This window comes from Brachyistius frenatus, unplaced genomic scaffold (assembly GCF_029030835.1).
Source record: "Brachyistius frenatus isolate BFR_SWC_R1_liver_20210118 unplaced genomic scaffold, ASM2903083v1 Contig_64, whole genome shotgun sequence".
NCBI classification, from domain to species: Eukaryota; Metazoa; Chordata; class Actinopteri; family Embiotocidae; genus Brachyistius; species Brachyistius frenatus.
This window is the reverse complement of record NW_027210663.1, coordinates 825574-837600: the sequence shown is the minus strand read 5'-3', so window position 1 is coordinate 837600 and position 12027 is coordinate 825574. Positions and strand designations below refer to the sequence as shown.

General features: G+C 41.3%; 3 protein-coding genes across 4 annotated transcripts; all 3 read left to right on the top strand.

The window, feature by feature from the left end:
- The first annotated feature begins 799 nt into the window (after positions 1 to 799).
- On the top strand, positions 800 to 2840 carry LOC138625680 (beta-crystallin B3-like). Its single transcript, XM_069706772.1, has 6 exons — positions 800 to 850; positions 1173 to 1270; positions 1587 to 1705; positions 1801 to 1933; positions 2156 to 2298; positions 2456 to 2840. Exons 2-6 carry the CDS (start codon positions 1196 to 1198, stop codon positions 2709 to 2711), a joined length of 726 nt encoding a protein of 241 aa, XP_069562873.1. The 5' UTR covers positions 800 to 850; positions 1173 to 1195; the 3' UTR covers positions 2712 to 2840.
- Positions 2841 to 7022: 4182 nt separating this feature from the next.
- Positions 7023 to 8242, top strand: crybb2 (crystallin, beta B2). Of its 2 annotated transcripts, none has more exons than XM_069706771.1 (5): positions 7023 to 7110; positions 7268 to 7386; positions 7574 to 7706; positions 7804 to 7946; positions 8074 to 8242. In XM_069706771.1, exons 1-5 carry the CDS (start codon positions 7048 to 7050, stop codon positions 8240 to 8242), a joined length of 627 nt encoding a protein of 208 aa, XP_069562872.1. In that variant the 5' UTR covers positions 7023 to 7047. The 2 variants fall into 2 exon arrangements, with proteins under 2 accessions (XP_069562872.1, XP_069562871.1); XM_069706770.1 differs by having other exon boundaries at positions 7048 to 7101.
- A 391-nt stretch (positions 8243 to 8633) lies between these two features.
- Positions 8634 to 11332, top strand: ctu1 (cytosolic thiouridylase subunit 1 homolog (S. pombe)). The gene is made up of 3 exons (XM_069706629.1): positions 8634 to 8803; positions 9685 to 10188; positions 10275 to 11332. Exons 2-3 carry the CDS (start codon positions 9693 to 9695, stop codon positions 10808 to 10810), a joined length of 1032 nt encoding a protein of 343 aa, XP_069562730.1. The 5' UTR covers positions 8634 to 8803; positions 9685 to 9692; the 3' UTR covers positions 10811 to 11332.
- The last annotated feature ends 695 nt before the right edge of the window (positions 11333 to 12027 follow it).

Genomic DNA, 12027 nt, shown 5'->3' with positions numbered 1-12027 from the left:
CTTGACGGCCACGTCTCGTCCTCTGTATTGTCGGCCTGCTCATGCAGTGCAAGTGAATGTGTTGATCGAGGCTTCGGAGTGATTGTCCCTGGTTTCTATGTACATGGACGTTTTACTTTATCAAAAAAAATTGAGGGTTTATTTTTTATGTCCTTCTTTGTCCTTTTTTTTTTTTTTTATTTGAAAGTACAGATGTATATTGCACTGTGTTGTACTGGCCAGTGTCCTAAAGTGAATAAATTCTTAATAAAATTTACTTGACTGACACCACAGCCTCTAGTACAATATTTGTTCACCATTTTTCTGGGTATTCAAGAATAATCTCATTGTTGAATTTAATAAGATCCTGTGAAACAATCGTTTTGCATAGTTTGCTGGATGCAAACCTGTGAACGGAAGTATTTGATCAGAGTTGTAAACCAATATGCGAGAAAGGAGTGAGAAACCTTTGTGTGGTTGAGGACTGGGTGTAGTCCGGGAGTGAGTGTGTGTGTGTGTGTGTGTGTGTGTGTGTGTGTATGTGTATGTTTGTGTGTGTTTGTGCTGAGCGGGGCTGTTTGCTGAATCCTCTTGGCTCTCTCTCCCCGTGCCCGCACACAGTGTTCGCTGGCAGCCGGGCGGACGGGCAGGGCAGCGTGTGCCAACACAGCTGCCTATTGAGAAGCAGCGTTACGGACACAATGTGAGCGACAGACTTGCTGTATCAACAGCTCCCCCTTTTCTGCTGTTGTGGCCAGAAATAAACCATAAATACCCCCCCTATCCCTGCCCTCTAATGGCTCAACCCCACCCAAACACCAAGTGGCACCGAAAAAGAGGGACACTACCACTTCCTAACAGGCATACCCAGGTAAAAGCCTCATTCTGGACACATAGGGAGCAATCACATTGATATAACTCCATCGCATTGGACTTAGATGGTGCTGCATCAGTGAAGACCCAGATTTTGGAGGATTTTGGTATCATGGATTGTATGGAACCTGTTAGAGGACCTGAGTGTGCAATTCACAGAATAAGATGTTATAATGTTAACAGGATGATGTCAGGCTAATTATTTTGTTTCAGGTTGAAGTTAATATTAACATTGAACTGTCCTCCGTGTACATGTCTGTGCCCGTGTGAACCTGCATGGTGGATGGTGCTTCGTCTGTGTGTGTGCTGCTGACAAAAAGTGGAGGAGCAGTGGATCAGGAGGATGTCGGAGCAGCAGAATGCCCCGGAGCAGCTGGCTGCTGGGAAGAGCCAGGGAGGAGCTGGAGCCACATATAAGGTACAGGAAGGCCCTCCTGTCTATATACTTGAGTCTAGTTATTGGTTAAAAATATGAGTCATCCTATTATGTCTCCTGGTGGACAAACCTCAGATCACTGGGTTGTTTTGAAGTGATTCCATTGCTTTCTCTGGAGGCACATTTGCTCTGTTCTGCATCATCGCCATGTGTTCTTGTTTGCCAGCATACAGCAAGCCTCTTCATGAGGCTTTTTTTTCTCAAACTCCCACAGAGGGAACAGAAATAAACCCAAATGTGTTGGTTCCATGCTGGCTGGTAAAACGCCGGTCTCTCTCTGTGCCTCTCTGTGGTCCAGGTGATGCTGTTTGAGTTCGAAAACTTCCAGGGCTGCAAGGCGGAGTTTTCTGCAGAGTGTAAAGATGTGACAGAGAAGGGGCTGGAGAAAGTTGGCTCTGTGATTGTTGAGTCAGGACCGTAAGTAAAAGCTTCATGTTCATTTACATAGTAAGAAAATATTTTGCTAGATAAGTTGGTCATGTGGTGAAACTCTTCTTTCTTTTTCCTCACAGCTGGGTGGGTTTTGATCGTCACGGCTACGCAGGGGAGCAGTTTATTCTGGAGAAGGGCGAGTACCCACGCTGGGACACCTGGACCAACAGTCAGAACAGCTACTCCCTCTTCTCTCTAAGGCCTCTCAAAGTGGTGCGTGATTAGTCTCAGTGCAAAACTGACACTACAGCCATTCAGATCCTAAAACTTACAGCAGACACAAAAATGTGCAGCGTTAATGTCCACATATGACTCTTTTTTTTTTTCGATAGTTTTTTTTTTTTTTTTTTACCTCATTGCAAACTGTAAATCACTGTTTCACTCAATCAACTGGAGACACTGAGAAGTATCCATGTGTCTGTTTCCCCTCTATAGGACAGTGCTGAACACAAGCTACACCTGTATGAGAACCCTGGCTTTACCGGCAGGAAGATGGAGATTGTTGATGATGATGTGCCCAGTTTGTGGGGCCACGGTTTTCAGGATCGTGTAGCAAGTGTCAAGGCTCTTAACGGAACGTAAGATCCTCCTCACATCCCCATTTCAACCATTTCACAGTTTACTCCCGGCGTTTCTTTTGTTTATTTCTACCAGACTCCAGGCTATTGATGCTGGTGTTGTGTGAGGATATTCTGTGACAAATCTCACAGTTTGTCTGCTTTCCCTTTCTTTCAGATGGGTTGGCTACATGTACCCAGGCTACAGGGGTCGCCAGTTTATCTTTGAGAGAGGAGATTTCAAGCATTGGAACGACTGGGAGGCCCCTGCGCCCCAGATCCAGTCTGTCCGACGTGTGCGGGACATGCAGTGGCACAAGAGGGGCTGTTTCAGCGTTCCTGACCCGGCTCCGGCTCCGGCTCCCGGCCCCGTCCCAGACCCCGACCCCGCCCCAGCACCTCCTGCCCCTCCCGCTACAGCTGGAGCCAGCTGAGCAGGATCCTCACCTGCCTCCCAACCCCTCCCACAGCCTCACCCACACCGCCAACAGTGCCCGCCCTCTGCCTTAACCTAACCACGGCAAACGCTGCTTGTGCCCAGTGAGGAGTGCCATGTATGTTTCAGTGGCCAATAAAAGCTGTTTGACCTGGAATTTGTTGGTGATGTTATACTTGTAAGTCGAGGTGGAAATGGCTTTAACTGAGATGCTAAACATTTGGAAAAACCACTGTCAGAGATGTTAGACTGACATCCATGTGGAAATAACGGAGCCGGCAGACATTTTTCCGCAAGATAAACTGCAGATGTGTTTTGAATTGAAGTCATGTGTGCCACTTTTAATGCTCTTCCTACTTTAGTTAGACACCTCAAAACCTCATCCAGCATTAGGAGCACATGACTTATTCAGTGGATATGTGGACACGCATCTGCTTAACAGCTATGAAAATGATGTCATGCTGTATGTATGCTTGCTATTAAAACAGAGTGCACCGCATTCCCTTCTATAGTCATCATTGTGCATTTGATGGTTATTGATCCAAATGATGAACAGCCACCAGGTCAACATTAGAAACCCAATAACTGGAGCAATATCATGCAAATATTGAAATGTGTGTTTAAAACTATTGTAGCTTTGTTAAGATGAATTTTCTTCTGATTATTATGAGTCAAGATGGATGTTGCACAATACAAATGGATTCCATCTGCAGACTTTTAGAGATGGAATAAAAGTGCACATGCGGGCTGTTATTTAGTAGATATTGACATAATATTCAAGAATAGGACAAATTCCCCTCATAGCATCATTATCAGTGACACAGGCCTGCATTTTATGCATGCAGGTGTGTCTTCAGATTTTCTTTTGGCAAAAAAGACACAGTCAGCCGGCTGCCATCCTCAACTACCGCACATCTGTACCATGCAGGATAATGAGGAAGATGAGTCATCCACAGATTCTGTGGATTTTATTGTTATACACAGTGTGTATTTTGGACTGTTTCTGGGTTCAAGGTCTCCTCCTTCTTGTCCTTAAATCTTTAATAAGACGCACACAGACAATATGGAATCAAACTGTTTTTTGCACCTTTAAAATTCTTTGATAGAAAACTTTGACACACCCGCAGTCTTAGTCTCGTCATAATCACTGGATTTAGACTTAGATCTGTGTGTTGAAACTTTAGTGGCATTGTCATAAACAGCTCAGTTGTACTCAATTATTTCACCTTGCATTGATGAGTGTAAAGTACAACCAGATATTCATATCACAAATTCTGCTTGTAATCCCAGAAAAAAACACTAATGATTAACTAGTGATTTCTCTCAATCTTTTCCGGCATCTATTGGACTAAATTAAGTGTAATGAAGCAAAAAACACATCAGACATCCCAAACAAATAGCTCCACCTATTTTCAGCAGCACACAACTTGAAAGAGAAAAATGTATGAACCTGAATTGACCAAAATCCTGATTGTTCCTCAAACCGACAGACTGTCTTATAAAGCAGCCCTTTCCGGTTGTGCATTAATCAAATTTGATTCATTCTGTTCCCAACAACGAGACTTCATAACAATGCATACAGTGGCATGATGAGGTTGCTCAGAAAACGAACTTGGTGTTTTGACAATACAACAAAAACACTTTATTTTAAATATAGAAACTATCTTAGCAGACGCCTCTCCTACATGTATTGGTCTTTATGGACTTCCACACACAAGTCAGACTGTACAGTCAGTCTAGCACCCCTGTAGCTACGCGGGTCATCGGTACATAGTCATTGATAGTGAATGATTGTATTCCACAAAATGAAAGTATTCATTGAAATTAATTAATTCTTAAAATTATTTTTGGGGGTTTTGATCCTATGATGTCAGTGTCAATAATTAAAACAAAATCTGAAGTATAAATAGATTCTAAGTTGCTTACTTAATGGTGCAGTGCGGCCATAACAGTAATCAATACCGATCACTGTCGATCACCATCTGAATACTGCCAGCAACAGATGTCAAGAAGAATTCAAACCTTTTACTTAATATAACAATAATAAGAATAATGTCTTATTTTTAAGTTCTAGATGCAAAGGCATAGAGGTATTCAAATTGAAAATATGTTAATATATGTATATTAATGTTAGTATGTGTATGCATGGTCTCTTTTGCAAAAAAGATGTATAATTTTTCACCTGTATTTCAGCAATGCAGCTAGAGTACTAAAGCACAGAATATTTACTGTATACTTCATTATCTCATCTTTTACACGTCAAGCAACAAGTGACTGCAAGATAAACACAGTAAAGAGAGTAAAGAGAACCCTGTGAAAGTAAACATTTAAAGTGTAAGATAATTAAAATTCAGGCACAGAAAAATGGCACCTAAGTACAGTATTTTAGAAACAAACACTTGTCCATCAGTGAAACAGAGCATCCCGCTGCACCACAAAACCTCACATCTAAGAACTCAACCACAGCTGAATGTCCTCAGTACTGACACACGTCCACTTTGATCTGACATATTATTGCTTGAAACCCAGCTCAAAAAAATACTTCAGTCCATGTTCACACAACATATTTGCATCAATAGACGATAATATTACAAACTGAAACGCCGAAAGTTTGTTGACGTGCAACACACAAGGTCATAAAAACTAAACAAAAGGGGAAGCCATTTTGTAGTGCTGCAAGAACCATTTACTTAAAAGTAAACTAACTAAAAGTAAAAAAATACTCCACAACAAGCTTTCATTCAAAATTGTTTAAGTGTTATTAGAGAAATGTAGTAAAAAAGATCAAAATAGACTTGGTATTCAGAATAATGGTTCCTGCAGGTGGTATATTTTAAATGGCGTCATTGGATTCTTGATACAAATGCATCCATGTGCGTGTAGCGTTTTACTGTTAATTTGATCTACTTTAAAGTTCAGCAATTCAGTTCATTATTGGCTCGACCCCCTCCAAAGGGTCACAACATAAATCTGAGATGATTAAAAAATGTTTTTAAAATGTATGTTTATTTTTGGGTACTGAGGGAAAATGCCTCTCTGGTGGGACTGCTAACAACTAGCAGACATCTAAAATAAGAAGCCCAAATGTTTTATTTTAAAGTGCAACAGGCCAAAAAGATGTGGAGACCACTGTTTGATTAATTTACAATATAAAGTATTAACTGCATCATAATCTTCATGTAAAATTTCTAAATAACTACACCTGCCAGATAAAAATAATAAAAACTACAAGGTTTTCCTCTGAATCGTAGAGAAGTACAAAGCTGCATAAAATAAAAATACTCAAAGAACAAATACCTCTAAATTGTACTAAAGCTCAGTGAATATACTTCCCATTACTGCTACATTAAAGAAAGTAGATTGATTCAGAACCTTTTCCTGCTTTTTTACAGATGGGATGTGCGGTCAACAGGTTTAGTTTCTAAATCCAACCTTTAGAGCTGCTTTCTTTGTCTTTGCACGCAACAGCAGCACCAGTGGATTTTCACATTGAACAATAATACTGTTTTCTAGAAAATAAATAAATAAAACCTACACTTGTGGGAAATATTCAGCAGTATTTCCACTGTTATTCAAACCAGTCCGAATCTCTCCAGCACGGTAAAACCCATCTTTTACAATCCTTCTCTCTCCCACCCTCCCTCTCATTGTAGGTGTGGGACTCTTGGCACTGTTTGTGCTGAATCATGTGGATATCAAACAATGACTGGCTGGACAAAACTGACAACTAATGAAATAACTTTGTGGGAGTGTGACACCCCGGGGTGGGGGGAGGCTACACGGTGACCCCCTCACTTCAGTCTGCTGGGCCTATGGCAGGCCGATCTGCCGGCTGGCTTGGACACTGTGGGCACTGTTGGCAGAGTTTCCACCCCTGGGCGTCCCGTATATATTGAGCTCATCGTGCCATCACAAACACACTGGCACAGACAGGTACTGGTAAGGGGTTCATGTCCGTCCGTCATCCTGTACTTTATAAAAGTTATATATATAAGTTTTTATTTATATTATTTTATCAGTATATGTCTTCTTTTTACTACTATAATTTAGATTTACTTTATCTTGTGTTGCATTGCTGTAATTCTCTGTTCAGAAGGATGTGAAGTGCAAAAAAACAATTTTGGAGAGAGAGAGGGATGAGCCCTTTTGAGAAAATAATGGAAAACTAAATCTGTAAAAGCACAATTAAAGGCTGCTCATATTTTAGAGACAAGGATATAAATCTTTAAAAATCATATATACATCCATCAGTAGTTATCAGAAACAAAATCAAAATTTTAAATGATCATTTTCTCTGTTTATTTTTCAGTTTCATCCTTGCCAATCTGTTCACAATGGCCACAGACCACCAGAATCCTGCATCCAAGCAGCAGCAGCCAGGCTCCAGTGCATTTAAGGTGAGGAAACCAATTAAATTACAATCTACAACTTGTAGTAAACAATTGTGCTCTTCTTGTTTGGATTAGTTCATCTCTCGACACTCCAAGAGCTTTTTTTTTTTTAAATGGATTAAAAACATGTGTTTTACTTCTCTTCTCTCCTTTTGGTACACAGCTGGTTATCTATGAGCAGGAAAACTTCCAGGGACGCTGCCATGAGCTGACTGGTCCCTGTAACAACCTCCAGGAAGCAGGCGTGGAGAAAGTGGGCTCCATACTGGTGCTGTGTGGACCGTGAGTGTGGGTCAGAGACAGACAGAAGACAGGAACAGGATTTATAACCCGGGCGGGCAGAGAAACAAGGGAACTGGCTCTGTGATTGAGTAGAGGATGGCAGATAGAAAAATGTGCATAGATTATACGAGCTTTATTTTCCTGCACCAACCACAACCCTCTGTCTCCTTTTCTTCTGCCCTCTCAGATGGGTGGGATATGAGCAGGCCAACTGTAAGGGGGAGCAGTATGTGTTTGAGAAGGGGGAGTATCCTCGCTGGGATTCCTGGACCAACAGCAGGCGCAGTGACACCCTTTATGCATTCCGCCCGATTAAAGTGGTAATCTTTTATTTTACAAATTCACACAACCCCACCGTCGATCATCCCATCAGATGCTTAACATCTCACACGTTGAGTTGCTTTGTTGCTTTCTCAGGACAGCCAGGAGCACAAGATTGTCCTTTATGAAAACCCCAGCTTCGCAGGGAAGAAGATAGAAATCATAGATGATGATGTCCCCAGCTTTCATGCACATGGCTACCAGGAAAAGGTCTCCTCTGTCCGGGTCCAGAGTGGCACGTGAGTCCGTCCTCCCATCAGATGTTGTATGATATGAAAATAACAGCCACATGTCTCCTGTAAGCCATCCTTTGACCTCTGACTGGCTAACATTTGTTTTCCCTCTCTGTGCCCCCCTGTGCTCCAGTTGGGTGGGCTATCAGTATCCAGGCTACAGAGGCTATCAGTACCTGTTTGAAAAGGGGGAGTATAAGGACAACAGTGAGTTTGGAGCCCAGATTCCTCAGATCCAGTCGGTTCGTCGCATCAGAGACATGCAGTGGCATCAGAGGGGTGCTTTTCACCCCGTCAACTAAGCTTGTGACTCTTTGCTGTCATGAATCCTCCTGACCTCGGCAACCTTGCTCCCTTCCAGCAGCAACCCCTTGTCCTTCATTCACACCATTCAGCATTTTGATATCTATTGCAGCTGTTGCAGTAGTGACACTCTTTGAAGCAAACTAATAAAATCCTCATTGCTTACATTTCTCTTGGTCATGTGGTTCTGTTTTGTTCTCCAGCACTTAAAAAAAAAAAAAAAAAAACACACCATAAAAACTTTTGCAGTTATGTCAAATATACAGTTTAAAAGTGCCGTGAAGGCATTTTAACACGTGCACTTGCCAACTCCGACCAACAGGCCGCGCTGCAGGGGGGTGGGGGGGGGTTTACAGCTGACGTCACTTCCTGTTTTCCCGTCGGAGAAGAGCTAACAGCGCCTGACGAAACAACATGCTGCTCCTTGCGCTGTAATAATTCCGCTGTTTAAGTGAGAAGAGTCGAGTTTTTTTTTACATTTTTTTTAATTTTTAAAAGTGTTTCTTAGTGTACTTTATCTCCATATCCACAATTCAACCCTCGGTTCGTCGGAGACTTCGGTATGAAAATGCTTTCTAATATAAAAGCGATTAATTGGCTTCAGTTGTTTCGCTAACGTTAGACACGTGTTAAATGTTGTTTAATGGTTTTTCTATGTTATGAATCATTTTTGTTTTAACTCTTGAATTTGACATTGTTATTGTAGACATTGTAGAAGTTATTTAACTCCTTAATTACTTGCACGTTGTAACGTCCTGGGGTAAAAAAAAAAAAATAGACCCCCGTGTGGGATAATGATATCAATTCACATTCACAAGTCAACTTAATTTAGTGTGTAGATATTTGTCTGTCATATACGTTTTTCCATACCAGTGTAAGACCCTAGTGATGAGTGGATTCCAGGGTTTCCTTTAGTGAAGTAGTTTATTAACATGTATTAACTCAGTTTAAGGACAGCTCTGACATTGAATAACAAAAGAAAAAAACAAAACGGATTAAACAATACAAAGAAGATGGTGTTCATTTATTTGATATGATGATGATGATCATACTTTATTGTCAGAATTGCTTCTTGCGACACAGCAGCTCATTTGCAGTATCACAAAAACATTGAACACTGACAAAAACAGTTTAAGATGATAATCACAAAACTCGTGATCAAGTCTAAGTCTTTAATTTTAGGATTAATTGGTTCACTAAAGAGTGCTGTAGTCGAAACATTGCATCTACGATTAGATGGTAATATTTTGTATTTACTGTTTAAGACATGATTCGGATCAGTGATAAATTTACTTGCCAGGCTGATTTACAGGTTGATTCATAGCGCTTCTCGCTGGGTTGGCCTACGATCTTTGAGCACGTTCTTATTTGATGAAGCAGTAAAAATCTTTGCCGACGTTTGTTCAACTAATTTTGAACATTGTTGTCCCTTTTCCTGCAGCAGTCACAATGCCTGTCCAGTGCAGCAACTGTGCTGAGAAACGTGCTGTCCTGAGACGTCCGAAAACCGGCCACTCGCTGTGCAAGGAGTGCTTCTTCTGGGTGTTTGAGGAGGAGGTACATCAGACCATCGTAGCAGCAGAACTGTTCAAATCTGGGGAGAAGGTAGGAATCGCTGCCTCCGGAGGGAAAGACTCCACTGTGCTCGCTCATGTTATGAAGCTCCTAAATAACCGATACAACTATGGCCTCGAACTGATGCTTCTCTCAGTGGATGAGGGAATCACTGGTTACCGAGACGATTCCTTGGAGACAGTGAAGAGGAATCAACAACAGTATGAGCTGCCACTGAAGATTGTCTCATATGAGGAGCTGTATGGCTGGACTATGGACGCTATAGTGAAGCAGGTGGGACTGAAAAACAACTGCACCTTCTGTGGAGTGTTTAGAAGGCAGGCGTTGGACAGAGGAGCCATCATGCTGAAAGTGGACAAGATATGCACAGGTAAATTCAAATGGTCGTGAAAGTACTCGAGCAGTGTCAGCCTCAACATGTGGTTTGAATACCTGGATGTGTGTTTCTCTGCACAGGTCACAACGCTGACGATGTGGGGGAAACTATTTTGATGAACGTCTTGCGAGGGGACATAGCTCGACTGCGCCGCTGCACCGCCATCTCCACAACCAGCGAGGGTGAAGGGGTCGTGCCGCGCTGCAAGCCCCTCAAATATGCTTATGAAAAAGAGATTGTTATGTACGCGTACTTTAAGAAGTTAGACTACTTCTCTACTGAATGTATCTACTCTCCCAATGCTTATCGTGGCTATGCAAGGGCCTTTTTAAAGGACCTGGAGAGCGTAAGGCCGAGCTCCATCATGGATATCATCCACTCCGGGGAGAACCTGTCTGTGCGGGAAGGGGTGAAGATGCCCGTCCAGGGAACATGCACACGCTGTGGCTACATCTCCAGCCAGGCACTGTGCAAGGCGTGTGTGCTGCTGGAGGGGCTGAACCGAGGTCTGCCCAAGCTGGGAATTGGCAAACACCACCGCCTGCATGAGAAAATCCTCTCCCAGCAGCCCTTTACCGAGAAGGAGGAGAGAAAGCTGAAATCTGTAGACTTTTGACAATTATCCTGACCTACAAAGTATATGATGATATTTTAGAGTAAACTACATTTGTATTTGTATATGCATATCTGAGAAAAGAGCAGGCTAAGAAATCACATGTTTTGTTTTTATTTATCATTAGTGAAATACTTATTTCTAAGGACGGGATTTTGGTAAACCTGTGTGATCTGTGAAGCATCTTCACAGCATAGAAAGTCCATTCAATGCTGTTTTACAGCTACTAAACTGAATCAATGTAGACTACCAGTACTTTTCAGGGGTATTAAGAATTGTGCGTTCAGTGGATGGTACTGTGAAATAGTTGCTCAATGGGCAATACTGTAGATCCAGCTGTTTCTGTTCTGATCGGGCATCTGTACGACTTTCATAAGGACATACTTAAATTTACTTAAATGCTTTGAAGAAACCTTGTGTACACATATAGCAGGTCTGTATGGTACAGAAGAATCTCATACTAAACCTTTTTTTCTTTACTTTTGTGTTTCATAAAATACAATTGAATAAACATGGTATTCGATATCTTCCTGCTTTTCATGATTCTGATAAAAAGGTTGACGTGTTTATTATTATCATGATATGTATGAGTTAAGGTGCTCATTTGAAACCGGTTGATATTACTAATTGAGCACACTTTATTATAAAGAATGTTCATCAAATATCTATATTATTATTATTATAATATACTGTATATACTGTGCATTTTATATTTATATTTAATATTTTTTACTGCTATTTTATTGCTTTTCTATTATTCTATTATTATCTTATTGCTTCTGTATGCTGCTGTAGCGAAAAAATTTATCCTCGGGGATTAATAAAGTAACTACCTAACCTAACCTAACCTATCCAGACTTAGACTTTATTAATCCTAGTGGGGAAATGTAGTCGTCACAGCAGCATAGAAACACAAAAAGGTGCACACTATGAAAAAATGTACAAATACGTATACATAAAATAAGTTGGATAAAAAAATAATTATTTTTGAAAAAAGTAAGCAATGGATAAATACACACACACACACACACACACAAAATTACATCTATCTGTCATTGTACTTCGCTGTGGTCTGCTGGGGGAGCAGCATTGGAGCCGGTGACACCAACAGACTTAACAAACTGGTTAAGAAGGCCGGCTCCATCACCGGCTACAAACTGGACAGTCTGGAAAAGGTGGTGGAGAGGAGGACGCTGAACAAACTATTGTCCATATTGGAT

What these genes read in the sequence shown, in the direction of transcription:
- LOC138625680 (XM_069706772.1), top strand. Translation starts at nt 1,196, where the DNA reads ATGTCGGAGCAGCAGAATGCCCCGGAGCAGCTGGCTGCTGGGAAGAGC. An exon ending in CTCTAAGGCCTCTCAAAGTG is followed by an intron (nt 1,934 to 2,155) that starts GTGCGTGATTAG and finishes TCCCCTCTATAG; the next exon opens with GACAGTGCTGAACACAAGCT. An exon ending in GTCAAGGCTCTTAACGGAAC is followed by an intron (nt 2,299 to 2,455) that starts GTAAGATCCTCC and finishes CCTTTCTTTCAG; the next exon opens with ATGGGTTGGCTACATGTACC.
- crybb2 (XM_069706771.1), top strand. Translation starts at nt 7,048, where the DNA reads ATGGCCACAGACCACCAGAATCCTGCATCCAAGCAGCAGCAGCCAGGC. An exon ending in CATTCCGCCCGATTAAAGTG is followed by an intron (nt 7,707 to 7,803) that starts GTAATCTTTTAT and finishes TTGCTTTCTCAG; the next exon opens with GACAGCCAGGAGCACAAGAT. An exon ending in GTCCGGGTCCAGAGTGGCAC is followed by an intron (nt 7,947 to 8,073) that starts GTGAGTCCGTCC and finishes CCTGTGCTCCAG; the next exon opens with TTGGGTGGGCTATCAGTATC.
- ctu1 (XM_069706629.1), top strand. Translation starts at nt 9,693, where the DNA reads ATGCCTGTCCAGTGCAGCAACTGTGCTGAGAAACGTGCTGTCCTGAGA. An exon ending in AGTGGACAAGATATGCACAG is followed by an intron (nt 10,189 to 10,274) that starts GTAAATTCAAAT and finishes TTCTCTGCACAG; the next exon opens with GTCACAACGCTGACGATGTG.